The sequence below is a fragment of the Topomyia yanbarensis genome, chromosome 1 (assembly GCF_030247195.1).
Source record: "Topomyia yanbarensis strain Yona2022 chromosome 1, ASM3024719v1, whole genome shotgun sequence".
In the NCBI taxonomy this organism is placed as follows: domain Eukaryota; kingdom Metazoa; phylum Arthropoda; class Insecta; order Diptera; family Culicidae; genus Topomyia; species Topomyia yanbarensis.
In genome coordinates, this window is record NC_080670.1 from 51,032,385 (window position 1) to 51,049,594 (window position 17,210).

General features: G+C 40.6%; 1 protein-coding gene across 2 annotated transcripts in view; it reads right to left on the bottom strand.

Annotated features, from left to right (window-relative positions):
* Window positions 1-1,199: 1,199 nt before the first annotated feature.
* LOC131677591 (uncharacterized) overlaps window positions 1,200-17,210 on the bottom strand; it is a 98,478-nt gene continuing 82,467 nt past the window's right edge. The window contains exons 3-6 of one of the 2 annotated variants that reach the window (XR_009303399.1): window positions 5,758-6,447; window positions 3,300-3,485; window positions 1,927-2,892; window positions 1,200-1,820 (exon numbers count right to left, since the gene is read on the bottom strand). Coding sequence is in view for 1 of the 2 variants with exons in the window: in XM_058957483.1 (XP_058813466.1) it covers window positions 2,720-2,892; window positions 3,300-3,485; window positions 5,758-6,447 (1,049 nt within the window). In the remaining variant the exon portion in view is untranslated. Of the gene's footprint in view, window positions 1,821-1,894; window positions 2,893-3,299; window positions 3,486-5,757; window positions 6,448-17,210 lie in introns of those variants that run through there. The other variant, XM_058957483.1, reaches the window with a different exon arrangement.

Here is a 17,210-nt window from a genome sequence, read left to right on the forward strand (position 1 = left end):
AATATTTCAGAATATTTTCTAGAAGTGAAAATGGAGCATAAGCCTACGAAAGTCACCTTTCTTCAGTATCAGCACCTATGCAATGCAGTAGAGTCTTGATTCGCTAATTGGTCACTTTTGAATTGAAGCACTTTTTAGTTGGACCTCCGCTAATTGTACCATTGTCCAACACAGCATCTGAATGCCAAAGTCTCATTTCATATTTATTTTGGAAATCAATCTGACAATAATTAGAAATGTGAACAGATGCATTTACACTGATAGTTTTTGAGGGGGTTGCCCACCCAGCGAATCACGACTGTACTGAAATCATTCAATATGAACAATTCGTTTTGCACTACAGCCTAAAATACGGGGTTAAAAGTGACAGTGTTGGTATTAAGATTTCCGTGTATATAAAAATGAAAATGTAGAAGTAAGGCTATCAACGCGTACCTCCGTGAACCAACTGCAAATACACATCACTCGGAGTGGTAGAATCCTTTACACCTGATACTTGGAAAAACTTTTTCCCGGATATGCATAATGATGTTTTTTGTGGTGAGGACGCAACCTCGTCGCCCTTGACTATACAATTCAAACACAACGGAACGAAAATTGAACAAGTCATGTTGTGCATCCATAATAGGCAGATTCCAATGTGCAAGTACTGTAATTAGACGGGACACCATAGAAACCTTGCGCAGAAGATGGTCAGGAGAATGCATTACAACCGATTGCCACCCCATCTACGACAAATCATTCCAACTACCATCACCTGAACTACAAAAGATTGCCAAATTTGTGGCAACTGTTCAGCTGCAAACACAGCATCAAGCACCTCAATATCAACAGCCAGCACCATCAGCACAAGTTTTGGGACCCGTAAGTGCAAAAGATAAGGAAGAATATCTGATCGTGAGCACTAACACGGAATTACCGATTAGAGGTGAGCAGAATGATTCTGTAAAAAGAACTCGATCACATGATTTTTTCGTTCAGTTGAGTTTTTAATTGTATATAGCGAATGATTGTCCAAACAGTCTGATTTTAGAATACCGGAAGGGCACGAAACAGATGCAGTATAATTTCGGAGCGAAAGCTCCCCTTGAACGTTTACCAGCTGAACTGTTACACAGGTTCGATGAAGAAAGTCAATTGTTTATGATGAAATGACAGAAATAGAGTAAGAGTAATTTTTCTATTTTTCTTTTATGTCGTTCTTTCAAACTAAGAGCATCCAGGACGGTTTGTGAGACGGCAGGCCCATTCAACATCGTTCGTTCGCCTTAAAATTGGCCCCTTTGATCTGCTTAGGTGATGGTCAGTTAATTCGTTTATAAGCGAATTGAGTACTACTGTACTCCTGTTTATTCATTTTTTTTTTTGAAGAATCGGGTCTCCTGAACCGTCCGCGAATAGATTGCCCATATTTACGTGAATGACAAGGGAAAAGTAAATGGACCTCAACTTGCATTAGGCGTGCAGACGTGTTTCCCCGCCGCGAAAGAAGCTATTAGATTTTTTACTGACGCAGTTAACCTCACTTCTCTTGACAGTTCACTAGTACTGTTTACATGGACTTAGAAAAATTTGTGGACGACTAGATTCGCTCGAAGCAAATCGTAAAGCATTTTTCTAAGTTCATGTAAACAGTACAAGCGAACTGCCAAAAATGAACATCGAGTTCATTTGTGACGTCAGTGTAAGTATTCAATAGAATTGAGATCTACAAGATGACAACACGAATGAACTCATGGTGAATGAAGTTCATGTTTGACTATTCTCGGTGGTTTGTTTACTTTGTCAGTTGCAAGAGTGCGAGTGCAACGGGTGCTTATCTATTACATTCGATCTCCCGTAACTCCCAAGTAAACAAACCACCGAGACTTGTCAAACGAAGTTCAATCGGCTCATTTTGTGGGGTTATGTCGGTTGGTGTAAAACCGACGGGCAGTCAATAACATTTGGTTTTGTCTTTTGTTATATTTTGTAAACATATAAAATACCCACGGCTCCGTTAAGCCATCGCAATGAGCCGTATCGAATAAACGAATTATAAAAAAAAATCATTCAAGGACAGTGATTTGTTACACTATTCACCACTCCCTAAATATGAACCGTTATAAGAAATGAGTTGCAGAAATTCTACGTTTCTAAGTTTATTTATTTTCTAAATCGCCTGTAAGAACTATTTTGTCAGAAAGGCACTCCCTCTCTTTGCAAGCCGACTGGAGCCGTCTATGAAGACATATTAAACTTGCTTTGTTCTTTGGAATAGGCGTGAGAGTTGAGCAATCATCATTTAATTTTTAATTACACTCCATGTTTCCCGTCTTTTTAAAAATATTCAATATCGGAGGAAACGACTCTCTTTTAAAAGGATCCCTTGCCCCTGGGAATCCAAATTTCAACAAGCAACAGCATGTCAACATTTTTTCAACACCTTGTTTCACTGGCATGAGCACAATGTAGAACATGTCATAAAACGGAACCAAGCCAACCTGCCAACTTGAGTTAAAAAACTTCAAAATGCCCTATTGCCTGCATGTTGGCCTTTCATCCTGTCAATGTGATCCCATTCTCTAGAATCGGTTACTTGGCAAGAAACGCCAATTGTCAAATCCCTCTTGACACCGCAGCTCTAAAATAGCCTTCCAATCTCGAAGCTGCTCTATCGCTTCATCGTGCCACCGCACCGACATGTAGATGTATCTACTACTTGTACTAAATAAGACACTTAACACTTACCGATAATATTGGAGAAGGTCGTCTTGCCGCTGGTTCCACCGATTCCGCCACTGCCCTGACCCGGCTGCCCCGAATCGAAATTGCCCAGCTCGTGGATGGTGGATTCGGCTTCGCAGAGCAGATTGTTCAGATGCAGTCCGACGTTGCTGTTGGCGGCTTGAACTAATTGGCCGATGCAGAGCGGGGAAAACAAAAGACGGAAGTGAGTTTTTGCCAGTTTTGTTTGTGTTTATTTAAGGAGCATTTCCCGTAGGTACCGAAGGGAAGCGCTCTTCTAAATTTAGCATTCTAGAGCTCTTCAGCCCACTCGATGGTGCCGAGGGCTGGAGCACAGCGCCATATTTAATTATCAAATTTAATTAAAAACTAATTATTCACTTGGGAAATTTGAGCAGCCGTCGTATCGGCATCAATGACGCACAAAGACAGAGCTAGCGACAAATAGGACCCGTTAGCAAAGTTAGCTGCCTGTCATACGTGAGTGACACGACGACGAGCGTGTCCTCCAGCTTCAATTAGCAATATAGTGTAGGCAACGTTGTGTACTAAGAACGAGCTAGTTAACTTACTGGTGTGTGCATTCTCGATGGCACCTTGCTGTAGCAGCATCTTGGTCATCGAACGATTATTGCTCAGAACTGCTACATCCAGGGGGGACAAACCGTCACTGTTTAGGCTGTTGACGTCAACGTCGGTGCTCTCGAGAATCGTGCGGGCCTTCTCCAGGTGCCCGTGTTCGACTGCTGCGAAGAGGGCTGCAATGAAGATGGAGAGAAAGAGAGGTAAGGAATTGAAATCACATCGCTGGCTGTCGGTTTTCCACCAATTATAGGTTGCCCGTAGGCTCGGTCGTGGATTGAAACGAATCAGTTCTAACCATGCTCAGTCGTATTAGCATGACGCTGTGGGGATAGAATCTGCAACCACATATATACAAGCAAATCGAAATGAATTATCTATGTTTGTTTAGTACGTCTGTCGCTGCCGACAGAACAAGAGAGGTTTACTTCAATTGTATCAAATGACCAAACCGGGAGCTTGCCAAGTCGGAACGGGAGTGTGACCCAATTAATCGCACTGGAGTTGAATAGAAATTTAATTAAAAACAACTGAGCAACGATGTAATTTGTAATCGAATGACATCAACGTTCGAGCGAGTTGGACGCAAGCTCTGTTCATCTAACCAATTTCAGCCTACAATAGTTGGGTGGAAAGTCGCCAACTAGTAGGTACAACTGAGAACATATTTGTTGAGAGCTTTTTGCTTTTCTGTCGGTAAAATGAAAGGTGTAATACCCCCCAATAGGCATCTATTAAATTTCGTTTGATTTCGAATTCTGGTTCTCAATATACAGTCACATGAGTGCGATCGCGTGTAAAACATTTTGAGTTCCATTGCGAGTTACGATTGTGAGCCTGTTCTTTGTGTTGTTTACCTTGTCGTTGTTCACAGAGACATTGCTGGTGGGTGCGTAACGTTACGGGCATAACTACGGTAGGCATAATGGACATTAAGCATAACGGACGGTTGGCATCACATACGTTAGGCATAATGGACGATATGAATAATTAACAGCAATACATATAAAAGTAATCGGAAGGTTTTCTTCATTGTAGATTTTTCAACATTACGCTTATTGTTTCGGGTTAGAAAAAACATTGCTTGGCTAAACCATACCTTCGTATAAATTTAACGAGAGATTGCAAAATGAAGAACCCGTTTTAATCCACCTAGTGGTGCAATTGTGCCTTTCACATTAATCCAAACTACGATTCCATGGCTGGTTATATTTAATATAATGGTGGAAATGTCTATTAAATATTCAGTGCTATTTACACATACGTACAATGAATCGACAGCTACGAACTTGAGTCGCTATATGTCAACCCTGACGTATCCCCCTGACTACGACCCTGTTAAAATACAGAAAACCTATGCAAATCAAAAAAAAATTGGCCGGGATTACGTTGACGATGTTCAGAGTGATTGCATAACCTATCTATAGGAGAAAGGCAAAAATGTGAATTTGCTGTGTGTCCATACTCTTAAGCCCGTAACTCCGGAACCGAAACTCAGAATTTAATGAAATTCTATAGCAACCTATGGGAACGTTGTACCTTTCATTTGAGACTAAGTTTGATGAAATCTGTTCAGCTATCTCCGAGTATCGGATGTGCGTATTTTTGGTCACATACATACATACATACACACACATACATACGAACACACAGGCATTTGCCGAATTCGACGAACTGTGTCGAATGGTATATGACAGACGGCCCTCCAGGCCGGGATTAAATTGACAATATTCAGAGTGATTGCATAACCTTTCTATACACCCAAAACGAGAGATGAAGTGATTTTATATGCTTGCAAAAATTGCAAGCGGCTTTAACTGCAAAATTGCAAGCGATGCTAACATTATTTGCAAGTAATTGTCGCTTGCAATTATTGCAAGAGATTTTTGTTTTAAGTGTAGGAGAAAGGCAAAAACATTCTAGAAAAGGTCACACAATAAAATTCAATCTTGTACTACCGCTTATTGAAAATTGAATTATTACACAGTAGATGCTACATCTAGACGTTTCAGAAAAAAAAACATGTAATGCTTATATAATATTAAATAACAGTATTCATTGGAATCATCAGTACATCTATTATATGGCATTAAAGCACCCAATCGTCAGATAAGTGGCTTTACAAAGTGTTGCCAATTAATAATATTAAAAATAAATTGATTCAAGCCCGGAGATCACAACATATTTCGCACACCCGCCACTTAATTCATCGTTTGTTGTTGAACCATCCATCAACTGAATTGTATGGAAAATATGCCCATCACACACACATTAATTGACCCCCTTCCCCAATAGCTTCGTTTCAAATTACATTCAACGTACAATCCACGATCGGTAAACAAATGCGATTACAACAAAAGATACAAAACAAATTAAACCACTCAATTTAATTTACAAAAAAAAAAGAATAACCACTGATAGCCAAATAGTAAAATCAACGAAACGTACCATGCAAATGAATATTTATCTGTGTCAACTTGTCCAGCTGTGCCTGAGCCATTTTGTTCTGCTTTTTGGTGATTTTATGCTTCCAGTAGGGATGGTGCGAGTTGGGAAAGGTGCTTCGATCGCTTGGTAGCTTCCCGGTCGACGCTAGCACATCGATACCGCCGCCTCCATTTACAAAATTATGATTATTATTGTTCGTCTCGGTGTGGCTACCGACGGCACCACGGTGGTTAATGGTTTTAGGACTATTGGCACCTATCTCGTCGTCGGCGGAACTCGTGGAAAGGTGTCGTGTTTTCTTGATGATTTTCGGTGAGATTTGCCGCTTGGTGGGTGCCACAGCTGGTTGCGAACCCGGCGGGTGCTGCTGGTGGGGCAGCAGGAATTCCATCTTTTTCCCTTGAGCCGAACTTAGATTCGGCGAGCTGGCGCTAGTCATTCGGCTTAGATTCGGGGCGCGTTCATCTTCCAGGGTAAGAACCACCGGCACCGTTAGGGTTGTCGGAGTTGGCGATGAGATCGGAGATTCGACAGTAGCTACATCTGGTGCGCTGGAGCCGTGACTAGATTCCGTTGGGTACGGGTTGGCATTTTCGTCACGACGTGTCACTGTGGGACATATGACGTTGCACGAGGCCGGAAGTCCGACAGTCGACAACGAGCGACTCACCAGGTCCGGAAGACTGATTTCTAGAATGTAAAACAAATGAAAAAACGAAGGATAATGTAAAAATAAAGTAAAATAAATGCGGATAACTAAAATTAAGTTTAAAAGTAAATGATACTCGTGACAGAAATAACGAAGGGGATAGCAATTTGTATCAACATGCTCCAAAGGCACATTCACGAGTCCCGCATTACGTACTAGGAGTGGGGTTGAATGGTGTAGGAAATTAAACACTTTTCTTCTGTTCCGTGGGGGTTACTCGCACTGCGACACCGTCCTTGAACTTGGATCGCACCGCTGGCACGGGGGTGAACAGCGCAGTGCAGAATTCGGTGCCGATGTATGGTTGGCAGAAAATAATGGAAAATCACTTTCATTACATGGTAATGGTCGTACTGGTGCGTGCGGTTCACCCGGCGAAAGCTCATAGGATACATTCATTTTACCCTGTCCTCAAGCGAGAAATGAGCATCATTATGTCCTTGCGATCTGAGGACAGTAGAGCAGAAGCTCAGCGATCCGGTTGGCCTTTGCTACTGACATTCGCCCGTTTCGACGTGAGTTGACAGTTCACGACAGAGTGTAATTGGCTACGGATGAGCAATTGTATGTGAAGCGCCACATTTTGTGCGTCGCCCAGCACATCCCGTTTGATGAATCGTGTGTGTGTTAATTGTCATTTCTACTGAAATTTCCTACCGGAGGTAACCATGATTGAGAACGATTGGTTGTCTCGGACGGTGCTGAAACATCATTAGTGCTTCCCAGTATACAGTGATATAATCGACCTAATTCTGTAATCAGAGAGGAAAGGGGGAAAACAATTTCCTAGACTGACTTTTCTGCTTTAGTCGTAAAAAGGCAATCACTATAGAAGTCGGTTTCTTATTCACTTGGAACAAGCAGAATCATAAATCATAATTTACCAGTTTGAATTTTTTGGAATTCCAGGGTCGATGCATAGCGTTAAAATAATATGATTATAGAGAGTTTTGACCGATTTATTTCCAGTTTAATTAAATTTTCTTTGAGGAAGTTTGAACGACGAAAGAAAATAACTGGGATAAGTTATGTTAGCAAAATTATTTTTTTGATTAAATTATATCGTAAAATCTACAAAAATAGCTCACTTGTGATTTTATTATTTAGATAGCTGTTTGTCATTATATTAAATACGAACTTCTAATGCCAAAATAAAAATGACGCCCGAGATCGCACAGTACTCATTCGAAAGCTTTTAATTTAATTTAAATTAATTCATTCTCATTGAAATGAGCCTATATTAGTATTGCGAAAAGTTTCAATAAACAGTCGAAAATCTGCAAATGGAGACGCATGGTTATTACTGATAATAACTTCAAATAATCACTTTATAGCTGGACTGATAAGACGATCTGTACAACATGCAAATATCATTGAAAGAAAGTTTATACTTGATAAGTGACAACCAATTTTTCTCCACTGCGAAACTAATTGGGTTAAACTACTTTTACGCGTGAAGGGCACAAAACCTATCACTAGATTAGTTATGGAATTTGCGTTTCGATTTCGTTTCATCAAAATCCGACACTAACTTAGCACCAGGACCAGTGTAGTCACTTTTCTTGAGGGCAGATACGTAGATTTTCGGTTAAAAACAATAAAATGCGAAAAATATACTTATTCTAAAGACTTGTTTTGAGAAAAAGAATTCTTCTTAATCCAACTATCATACCATAAAATAGTGAAAACAAAGAGGAGTACTTTGCTAAAAGCATTAATCAGAAAAATATGCATATTTTGCATTTTTTAATCACCAAATAATTGGGATCTTCAGCGCTGTTAATTGTTTTGTAGATATAAGTTATTTATGTTCGTGTGTAGAATACATTTAAGATCCTGGTTGAAAGTTTTGTCCGGTTAGGTAGGAGGAGTAGCCATTTTCGCCCAATGTGCTTAGTGGAATACAATTTAATACAAATATTGCATTAAATGATATAAAATTTAAAAAAAAAACTGTTTGATAACCATTGTTCACAATGAAAACAGATTTAGTTTGTTTCATGAGTTTGTTAGGATTGCAAATTATTCTTTACATACAAAAGAACGAACACCGAGTCAGGGAAGTGTTGCAAGCAAAGCTATGCCTATAGTCGTTCACTTATACCGCATGCGAGAAGAACTGAACTGTGCTGAATAAATGCGGTAGCTGGTATATGCGAGAAATCGAAGATATGAGGGTTGCACCTCTAAGTAGTAATTCATTTCAGAAAGATCGCAGCTGCCCAAAGAGGGGCACATTAGCTGAAACTTGCACAGTTGTTTTGAAATAATGGTAAATCAATCGCATATAAAACAAGTCCTGGCTTTTTAAGATATCACCAACTAGAATGTCGAATAGGATCTCAGGACCGTAGGCCATTCTCTAACAGGGGTTACAATCAGTGAGTACGATATGCTAAAGATGAACGTCAAACATTTAGATGTTGGACGGACAATAGAATGTAGTCACCGTACCAGTTTCTCATAATTTCATGAGGTTTACCAACTGTTGAGCGTTCTCTGTCAAATTCATTTAACTCGTTAGATCATTGTAAAATAACACTCTATACTCTTTTTTTTCTTCTGAACTAGAAAGTATACATTCTCATTTCCCGAAATTGAAAAATCAAATCATGATCATTTATATCATTTCTCTGTTAAAGCACTCAGAGATTCTCGTATATTCCTCGAAAAATAGAAGGAGAGGCTAAACCGTTGTGTTAGACTGTTAGTGAGGATGAAATAATGGTCTAGAGGCATAGTGCCCATTCTGAAAGTATTCTGAATTGCAGGCAATTCTGTGTGGTAAACGAAATTAGGATGATACTGAAGTGATTTAATTCTTCGATATGTATGTGTCAATGAGGAACACTTTCTCGTAGGCAACGTAACTACCCGTATTTATTTATTTGCAAATATTTTTAGAATCACCTACGAATGAAGGTAATCCGAAATTCCACAAGCCTCCTCTTGAATAAACCTATCGAAAAACCAAGGGAGTTAGAAGTATCTTAAAGATTGACACGATAGGAAGGGTTGGGTTTTCTGGATTATGAATAGTAATTCCTGTCACTTAGCTCCATTCACGAGAAACAATATCTTTTTCAATTGGAATTTAAAATCAAAATATTTCATTCGTTTCCGACCGGTCGAGACACAAGTGTTTTGTTTCCAGCCCGTGCAGTGTATAGCGACAAAGAATAGTTTCTGCGGGTTTACCGTTATCCGGCCAGTGACCAGCGAAGCAGTGTTTTTCTAGTAAGTCGTCTGAATACCGTTATACACACAAGTTAAGTACCGCGATTATTTTAAGTTTCCCCTTCTTGATTCTCCCACTGGGCAATGGGCCCGTGCACAAATGTCTTCCCCTGACAGTGGTTCATCTCAAGGTGAGATGGATGTCGGAACAAAATCGGCTCCCTGGCTCTAAAGTATATCCAAGTTCGGCTACCGGACCCTTCTCGATCTTCTTTCGGACCAAAGACAAAAAGTGTTTGAATCTATTGCAGATTTCTCGAGTTCTGACAGAGCGGTATTCGGCCGTGACAGACATATCAAAAATTCGCCCAGATAAGCTTAAGTAAATAGTTTGAATCAGGCAAAAGATATTGCTGGCTACGGGCCCTTTACGAAGGAGTACAGAGTGTATATTCGAACTAACAGAGTTGAAGTCTGCGGGGAAGGAGCGCGAGGAGAATCTTAAGCGTCCCCCTCAGGGACGCTCCAAGCGATCTTTTGCAGAAATGCTGAAAATTGCTAGGCCATCGGCCCATAACATCTATACTTACTTTTCTGCTGACGAAGGCGATGAACCCGATCAGAAACACATAACAAAAATATTTCAAAAACATATCTCGCGTTGTCACTTGTTATAATTTTCTGTTATTTTAACTACTAACGAGACCTAATTTATAACACAATTTGTTATGAAAATTGCATTCTGTTATAAACTTGTTATTTCATTCTGATCGGGAACCCCGAAAGGGAACATCTGACCCATTAAAAGCATCTTGATCGTCTTTCTCCCCGCAGTAAAAACTTTCTTGATGCAGTTCACTGCGAAATGGCCCCTCCTTTCAGTGATTGTATCCTTCGATGGCTAATTCATCGAACGAGGTCACGGATTAAATCACTGTTCTACAGCGGAATATCAGAAGCATTATCCCGAAAATCGATTCTTTTGAAATCTTACTAAATAACTTGAAATGCGATGCATTGCGAAACATGGCTTATTTCATAAATAGACCTACACTTTCACGAATTTAATATTATTTGCATGTATCGAAATGACTCTTACGGAGGAGTACTTTTGGGGATCAAAAAGTGCAATTCTTTCAATCGAATAGACCTCCCCTCGACACCAGGCATTGAAGCTGTCGCTTGTCAAACCAGAAGTAAAGGTTTGAAGGCATTGCTTCTACCTATATCCCCCCCTAGAGCCTCAGTTCGCCGCCAACGGCTCGGCGATATTGTGAAACCCCTCCCCGCACCTAGGCTAGTTTTAAGTGATTTTAACTCCCATGGTACGGCATGGGGTTGCCTTCATGACGATAATCCATCTACCTCCATTTACGACATCTTCAATATGACTATTTTGAATGCGGGTGAAATGACACGGATTCCGGCCCCTCCAGCGTGTCCGAGCGCCTTAGACTTGTCCATCTGCTCGACATTGCTGCGGTTAGATTGCATGTGGAAGGTAGTCTCTGATCCCCACGGCAGCGACCATTTGCCAATCGTAATTAATATTTCTAGCGGTTCAGGACCACCGAATACAATCAATGTTTCGTATGACTTCACACGAAATATTGTTTGGAAGAGCTAGGTAGACGTTCGCGATAGCCGGAAAAATCTAGTCCACACAAGTGCTTCCTCCGGAGGAAGAGTGCCGGTTCCTCGAAACCGCGATTCAAGCTCAGACTAAACGCGTACCAGACGCGAACTCTCGCGGGCATACTCCCAACCCATGGTAGGACAAAGAGTGCTCAGACGTGTACGCGCGAGAAGGCCACCGCGTATAAGACCTTCCGGGACGACGGGCTAACCGCTAGCTATCGACAGTACGCGATGCTAGTAACGCGAATGAAGAGTTTGATGAAAGCCAAGAAACGTAGCTACTGGCGCCGGTTCGTTGACGGGCTAACGAGAGAAACATCGATGAGCACTCTTTGGGGCACGGCCTGACGCTTACGAAACCGAAACAGTATTAACGAGAGCGTGGAATATTCAAACCGTTCGCCAAGAAGGTTTGTCCGGATTCCGCACGGCACAGAAGTTCTACCGCGCCGCGTTCCATCACCATAACACCGTTTTCGATGGTGGAGTTCTCACTTGCTCTCTTATCATGCAACAATAAAATCCCAGGGCCAGACAGAATCACATTTAACTTGTTAAAGAATCTGCCAGACTCTGCCAAGTTTCTTGAGAGCAATATTGTCCCTCATGACTGGAGGCAAGTGAAGGTCATCGCCATCCAAAAACCAGGGAAACCAACCTCCGACCACAACTCGTATCGACCGATTGCAATGCTGTCCTGAATCCGAATGGTTTGAGAAAATGATCTTGTTTCGCTTCGACAATTGGGTTGCAGCAAATGGTTTACTGTCAGATACAGAATTTGGTTTCTGCAAAGTCAAAGGTCTTGCGTTTCTCTCAACAGAAATTCAAATAGCTTATGCTAGCAATGAGCACATGGCATCAGTTTTCTTAGATATAAAGGGGGCTTTTGATTCACTTTCTATCACATTTTTTTCTGCTAATCTGCACCAGCATGGTCTTTCACCGACTCTAAACAACTTTTTGCTAAACTTGCTGTCTGAAAAACAGATGCATTTTTCGCATGGTGATTTGTCGACATGGCGAATTAGCTACATGAGTCTTCGCAAGGGCTCATGTCTAAGCCCCCTTCTCTACAAGTTTTACGTGAATGACATTGACGAATGTTTTGTGAATTCCTGTACGCTAAGGCAGCTCACAGATGGCGGTGTGGTCTCTGTTACAGGTCCCAAAGCCGTCGACTTGCAAGGACCATTGCAAGATACCTTGGACAATTTGTTTGCTTGGGCCCTCCAAGTGGGCGAGCTAGTCGTATTTCCAAGGAAGCGTGAACCAGCGCAACTATAGCATCAATTAATGGGTCAATTTATTGCTCAGGTTTCAACTTTCAAATATCTCGGGGTCTAGTTCGACCCTAAAGGAACGCGGGGATGTCACATTGGGTATCTGAAACAGAAGTGCCAACAAAGGATCAACTTGCTCCGTACAATAACCAGAACATGGTGGGGTGCCTATCCAGGTGACCTGATCAGGCTCTACCAAACGATATTGTCGGTGATGGAGTACGGGAGTTTCTGTTTCCGCTCCGCTGCGGACATACATTTCATCAAACTAAAGCGAATCAAATACCTGGGTTTGGCTTTGGGTAGCATGCACTGGACTCATACGATGAGTTTGGAAGTGCTGGTGGGCGTCCTTCCGCTGAAAAATCGATTTTGGGAGCTCTCATATCGATTGCTCATCCGATGCGATATCTTGAACCCGTTAATAATTTGCAAATTTCGAGAGGCTTGTCGAGCTCAATTCTCAAACCCAACATATCTTGGATCACATATGTCTGCAAGTGATCCCAAGTAGTAAATTTCGAGAAGTCGACTGCAACAAGATGTTTTGCACCGACGGGTCAAGCCTCGACAGCTGCACTAGCTTCGGTATATTCAATCAAAACCTCACCCCTCATTCAAACTCAATGATCTTGCTTCAGTTTACGTCGCAGAACTCGCTGCTATTTAGTATACCCTTGGGATCATTGATACTTTGCCCAACGATCACTACTTTATTGTCTCGGATAGCCTCATTTCAATCGCGGCTCTCTGTTCACTGCAACCTAGAAAGCACATTCCATATTTTCTGGGGAAAATCTGGGAGCGCCTGCGTGCTTTGTTTATAACATCGTACAAGATTACCTTAGTTTGGGTTCCCTCGCATTGCTCCATTCCAGGTAATGAAGAAGCGGACTTTTTAGCTGAGGTGGGCGCTTTAGAAGGTGATATATATGAAAAACCAGTATTACTCAACAGAGAACCCTCGAAAGCTGGAAAAATCCATGGAGCAGTGGGGAACTAGGAAGGTGGCTACATTCTTTAATCCCTAAGGTATCGACGAAACTTTGGTTCGAGGGGATAGATGTGGGTCGGGATTTCATTCGTGTGATGTCTCGGATCATGTACAATCACTACACACTCGACGCTCATCTCCGATGTATTGGTCTCGCGGATAGTGGTATCTGTTCCTGTGGCAACGCTTACCACGATATCGAACATATTGTCTGGGCATGCGCTGAGTACTGTTCTGCCAGATCTCAACTATTGGATTCCCTTAGAACCCGAGGAAGATGAACTGGCAAACCGCGATCTCCTCTATATGTCCCTCGCATACACCTTGCTAAAAACCATCAACATTCCGATTTAACTGCCCCTATTATTTTTTATCATTCTCAGAAGTGCCCTCTTTCGCCTACCGTACCCCAACGGTGCACAGTGATCACCTTCCATATAAAAGTCGGACAAAACCTCAAAAGTGGCCCGAATTTGATGAAAACTTCACATTACGGTAATTTTGCGATGCTGAATTCATATTTGACGTTTATTTTTTGTTTTTTATTACCTCAAAAATTTGGCACTTAGGGTGATTCGAAAATTCAATATTTACGAATATAAAGTGCACTATTTCCGAAAATTCATTTTCAAAAAATTAGGTACGGTGAATTTTTAGCTGAATACACATTTTTTCAATTGTTGATAATAAGACACATCTATAAATTATATTGGAAACCCTGGGTAGTCAAAGGCTACCATGCGTCTCCTTCAGACGTATCATGAAAAATCACCTTTTTTCATACCTCGGGGCAGAAAGGGGCAAAACAAACATTTTCGGAAAGTACACTAATTTTCAAGTATCATGAACAACAAGCGATCTTTCCGAACCGTTTCAAAAAAAAGTACAGCCACTTTGAACATTATAACTTTAAACTATTGCTCGATTTACTATTTGTTTTCCATGTCTGAGCGAGAAGGAAGGCTTGTATCGACTAAATCGAATGGTAGCTATAAGTCCAGCGAATAACCTTTCCAATGAAATCAGTTTGACCCCAAACCGGAATCTTAACTAAAAAGATATATTCATTTGAATAACTTAGATTTAAAAATAGTTTTCCTCAGAATCCATCATCTATTTCACCTTTGAAGTTCTGTAAAAAATCAAACTCTCGTCCTCATAACTTAATATTTTGAGAAGACTCTATTGAACCTGTTAAAAATCAGAGAAAAATGTTAAATCATGAAAAATCTAAAATAAAATTTTGAGGTTTTGTCCGGCTAGGCGACACTGTGCGATGGTTTGATGCGACTCCAAGATGACACAAAACATCTCTGTCAAACGACCTAACGAACGCGAGACCTACAGCACAACAATACACGCGCAACGCGGTGTGTTGCCGATCCGCATCTGAGCCGTACTACGAAATCGTCTGGAGGAACCCCTGCCGGCTCGAGGAAGACCGCCCGGCGTCCCAATACATGATGCATCCGTCCGAATCTGTAATCCTTACCGTTGATTCCCGATTCCGGAAACGGAAAATTAATATTCCCCCCCCCCCCTTTCAGCCTTGTCCATTCTCTCTCCCCTGTCTCTGATACACAGATGTAGGACTTCACCGCCCCCTCCTCCCCCTTGAATATCTTCCTAACATTTATGTGTCCCCCTGTCTTCTAGTTTTAGCTATATAATCTCATTAAGAAATGCCCAGTACAGTATCACTACTTAAAAATAGCCCTAATTAATTCCCTCAAATCTTAATAAAATTGAACCACTCCCTCTAGTTATATCTATTTTTAATATGCTTGTAAAATGTTACGTTAAGTTAATAATTAATTGCTCCAATAATCCTTCTAAAAATCCTAAAGTGCATTACTATAAAAAACACAGACAATGACCCCCCCCCCTCTAATCTTACGAATACTATATTATCCCCTCTTGTATATGTATAAGTTAGTTTCTTTAGTTTCATTATATAAAAACAAAATAATATTTGAATGTGTACTGCCCATATAAGCATAAGAGTCCCATATGGATTTTTGTCGAAAATGAGATATCTGTTGGATTGTATTCTTTATCACCACTGAACCACAATGTACAAATAAGATTACCAGGTTTGTTCAGAAAATATCGAAAAAAATACCAAAACATGGTTGTCCCATCCATAAGGCTCAATGAAAAATGTAAATCTTGAACAGCGTTTTTCTCGGCTTGCTGTTTTTCAATATGGGACTCTTATGCATATATGGGCAGTGTAGCCTAGTTTAAAAAATTCAAAATGTAAAACAAAGAAAAAATGGCACCTTTATCAAATCAACAAATTGAATAAAAAATGTTTTAGCTAGTAACTTGATCAGAAACACATAACAAAGACATTTCAAAACTATATCTCGCGCTGTTACTTGTTATAATTTTAACTAATAACAAGACCAGATGTATACAACCAAAACGTACTCGGTACGATTTACTTTCATTCATAAAATTGTACATAAGCTGATTGATTTTTATGAAGATCTAAACAGGATGCGAAAAAAATGCTTTTTTCGTTTTTTTGATTTTTCCCATTCTTTGTCCAACCTAAATGCAATAAATACGAGCGAAAATTGCAAGCGTTCTAGTAATGTGCAAGAATTGCAAGAAGCTTCCTTGCATGTAATGCAAGAAACAGAAAAAACGAATTTTGGCTATATATGAGCGATGTATGTGTATTGGTGACCAATATGCGTTAGATAAAAAGGACTGCTGGCATTGTAAAATGAGTCCGCTCGAGCAGATCACTAATCAATACCCAATCTATCTAACCATACTATCAGATAGTTTTAAGTGGATAAAAGTTGTATATAAACACTTGGATGATTTCGCGATCAATGAAAAAAGTAAAAAACGCTGCAGGACTTGAACTCACGTCCTTGCGCATCGCAACACACTGTTCTATCTTCGCACATATGGACAGAGCGTTAAAACTCGTACAATCAGCACATCCGCAATTTGATGCTATATCGTGTGCAATGAATAAGCCACAAAACTGCGTTTGATGATGTTGGTGAGGAATGAATAAAAAATAGACGGAAAATAAAAACTTGCCATGCGTTGCTGTAATACCCAGCATAGGCACGTGAATGTGGTGGTAATCCGTTGACAGTATGTTGAAGAAACGTATGTACGTATAACAAGGGATGAAGAGATTTTATATACTTGCAACAATTGCAAGCGGCTTTCACTGCAAAATTGCAAGCGGCTTTCACTGCAAAATTGCAAGCGATGCTAATATTATTTGGTCGGTTGTCACGGTAAAGATGGACTTGTCTGCCTATACCAGGACACATGTTAGTGAACTCGGGTGATTCGTCGTTATGCTGCTTAAGCTCGACCCTCATTAGCGGAAGACAAAAATTAAGCCCGTACGGTATTAAGCCTGTTCTAATGACCCTGCCACTTCTAGTTTTCCGATCTGTTTGCTTCACATCCTTGCTCTCATTTGAGTACTATGGCTCTAATATTCATAACTTTCCCTACCCAGTAATCTCTAGCTAATTGAATGTCGTTGAAATGTAAAAAAATATTTGCAAGTGATTGTCGCTTGCAAGAGATTTTTGTTTTGGCTGTAACACAGTTTATAACGAAAATTGCATTCTGTTATAATCTTGTTATTGCATTCTGAACGGAAAGCTAT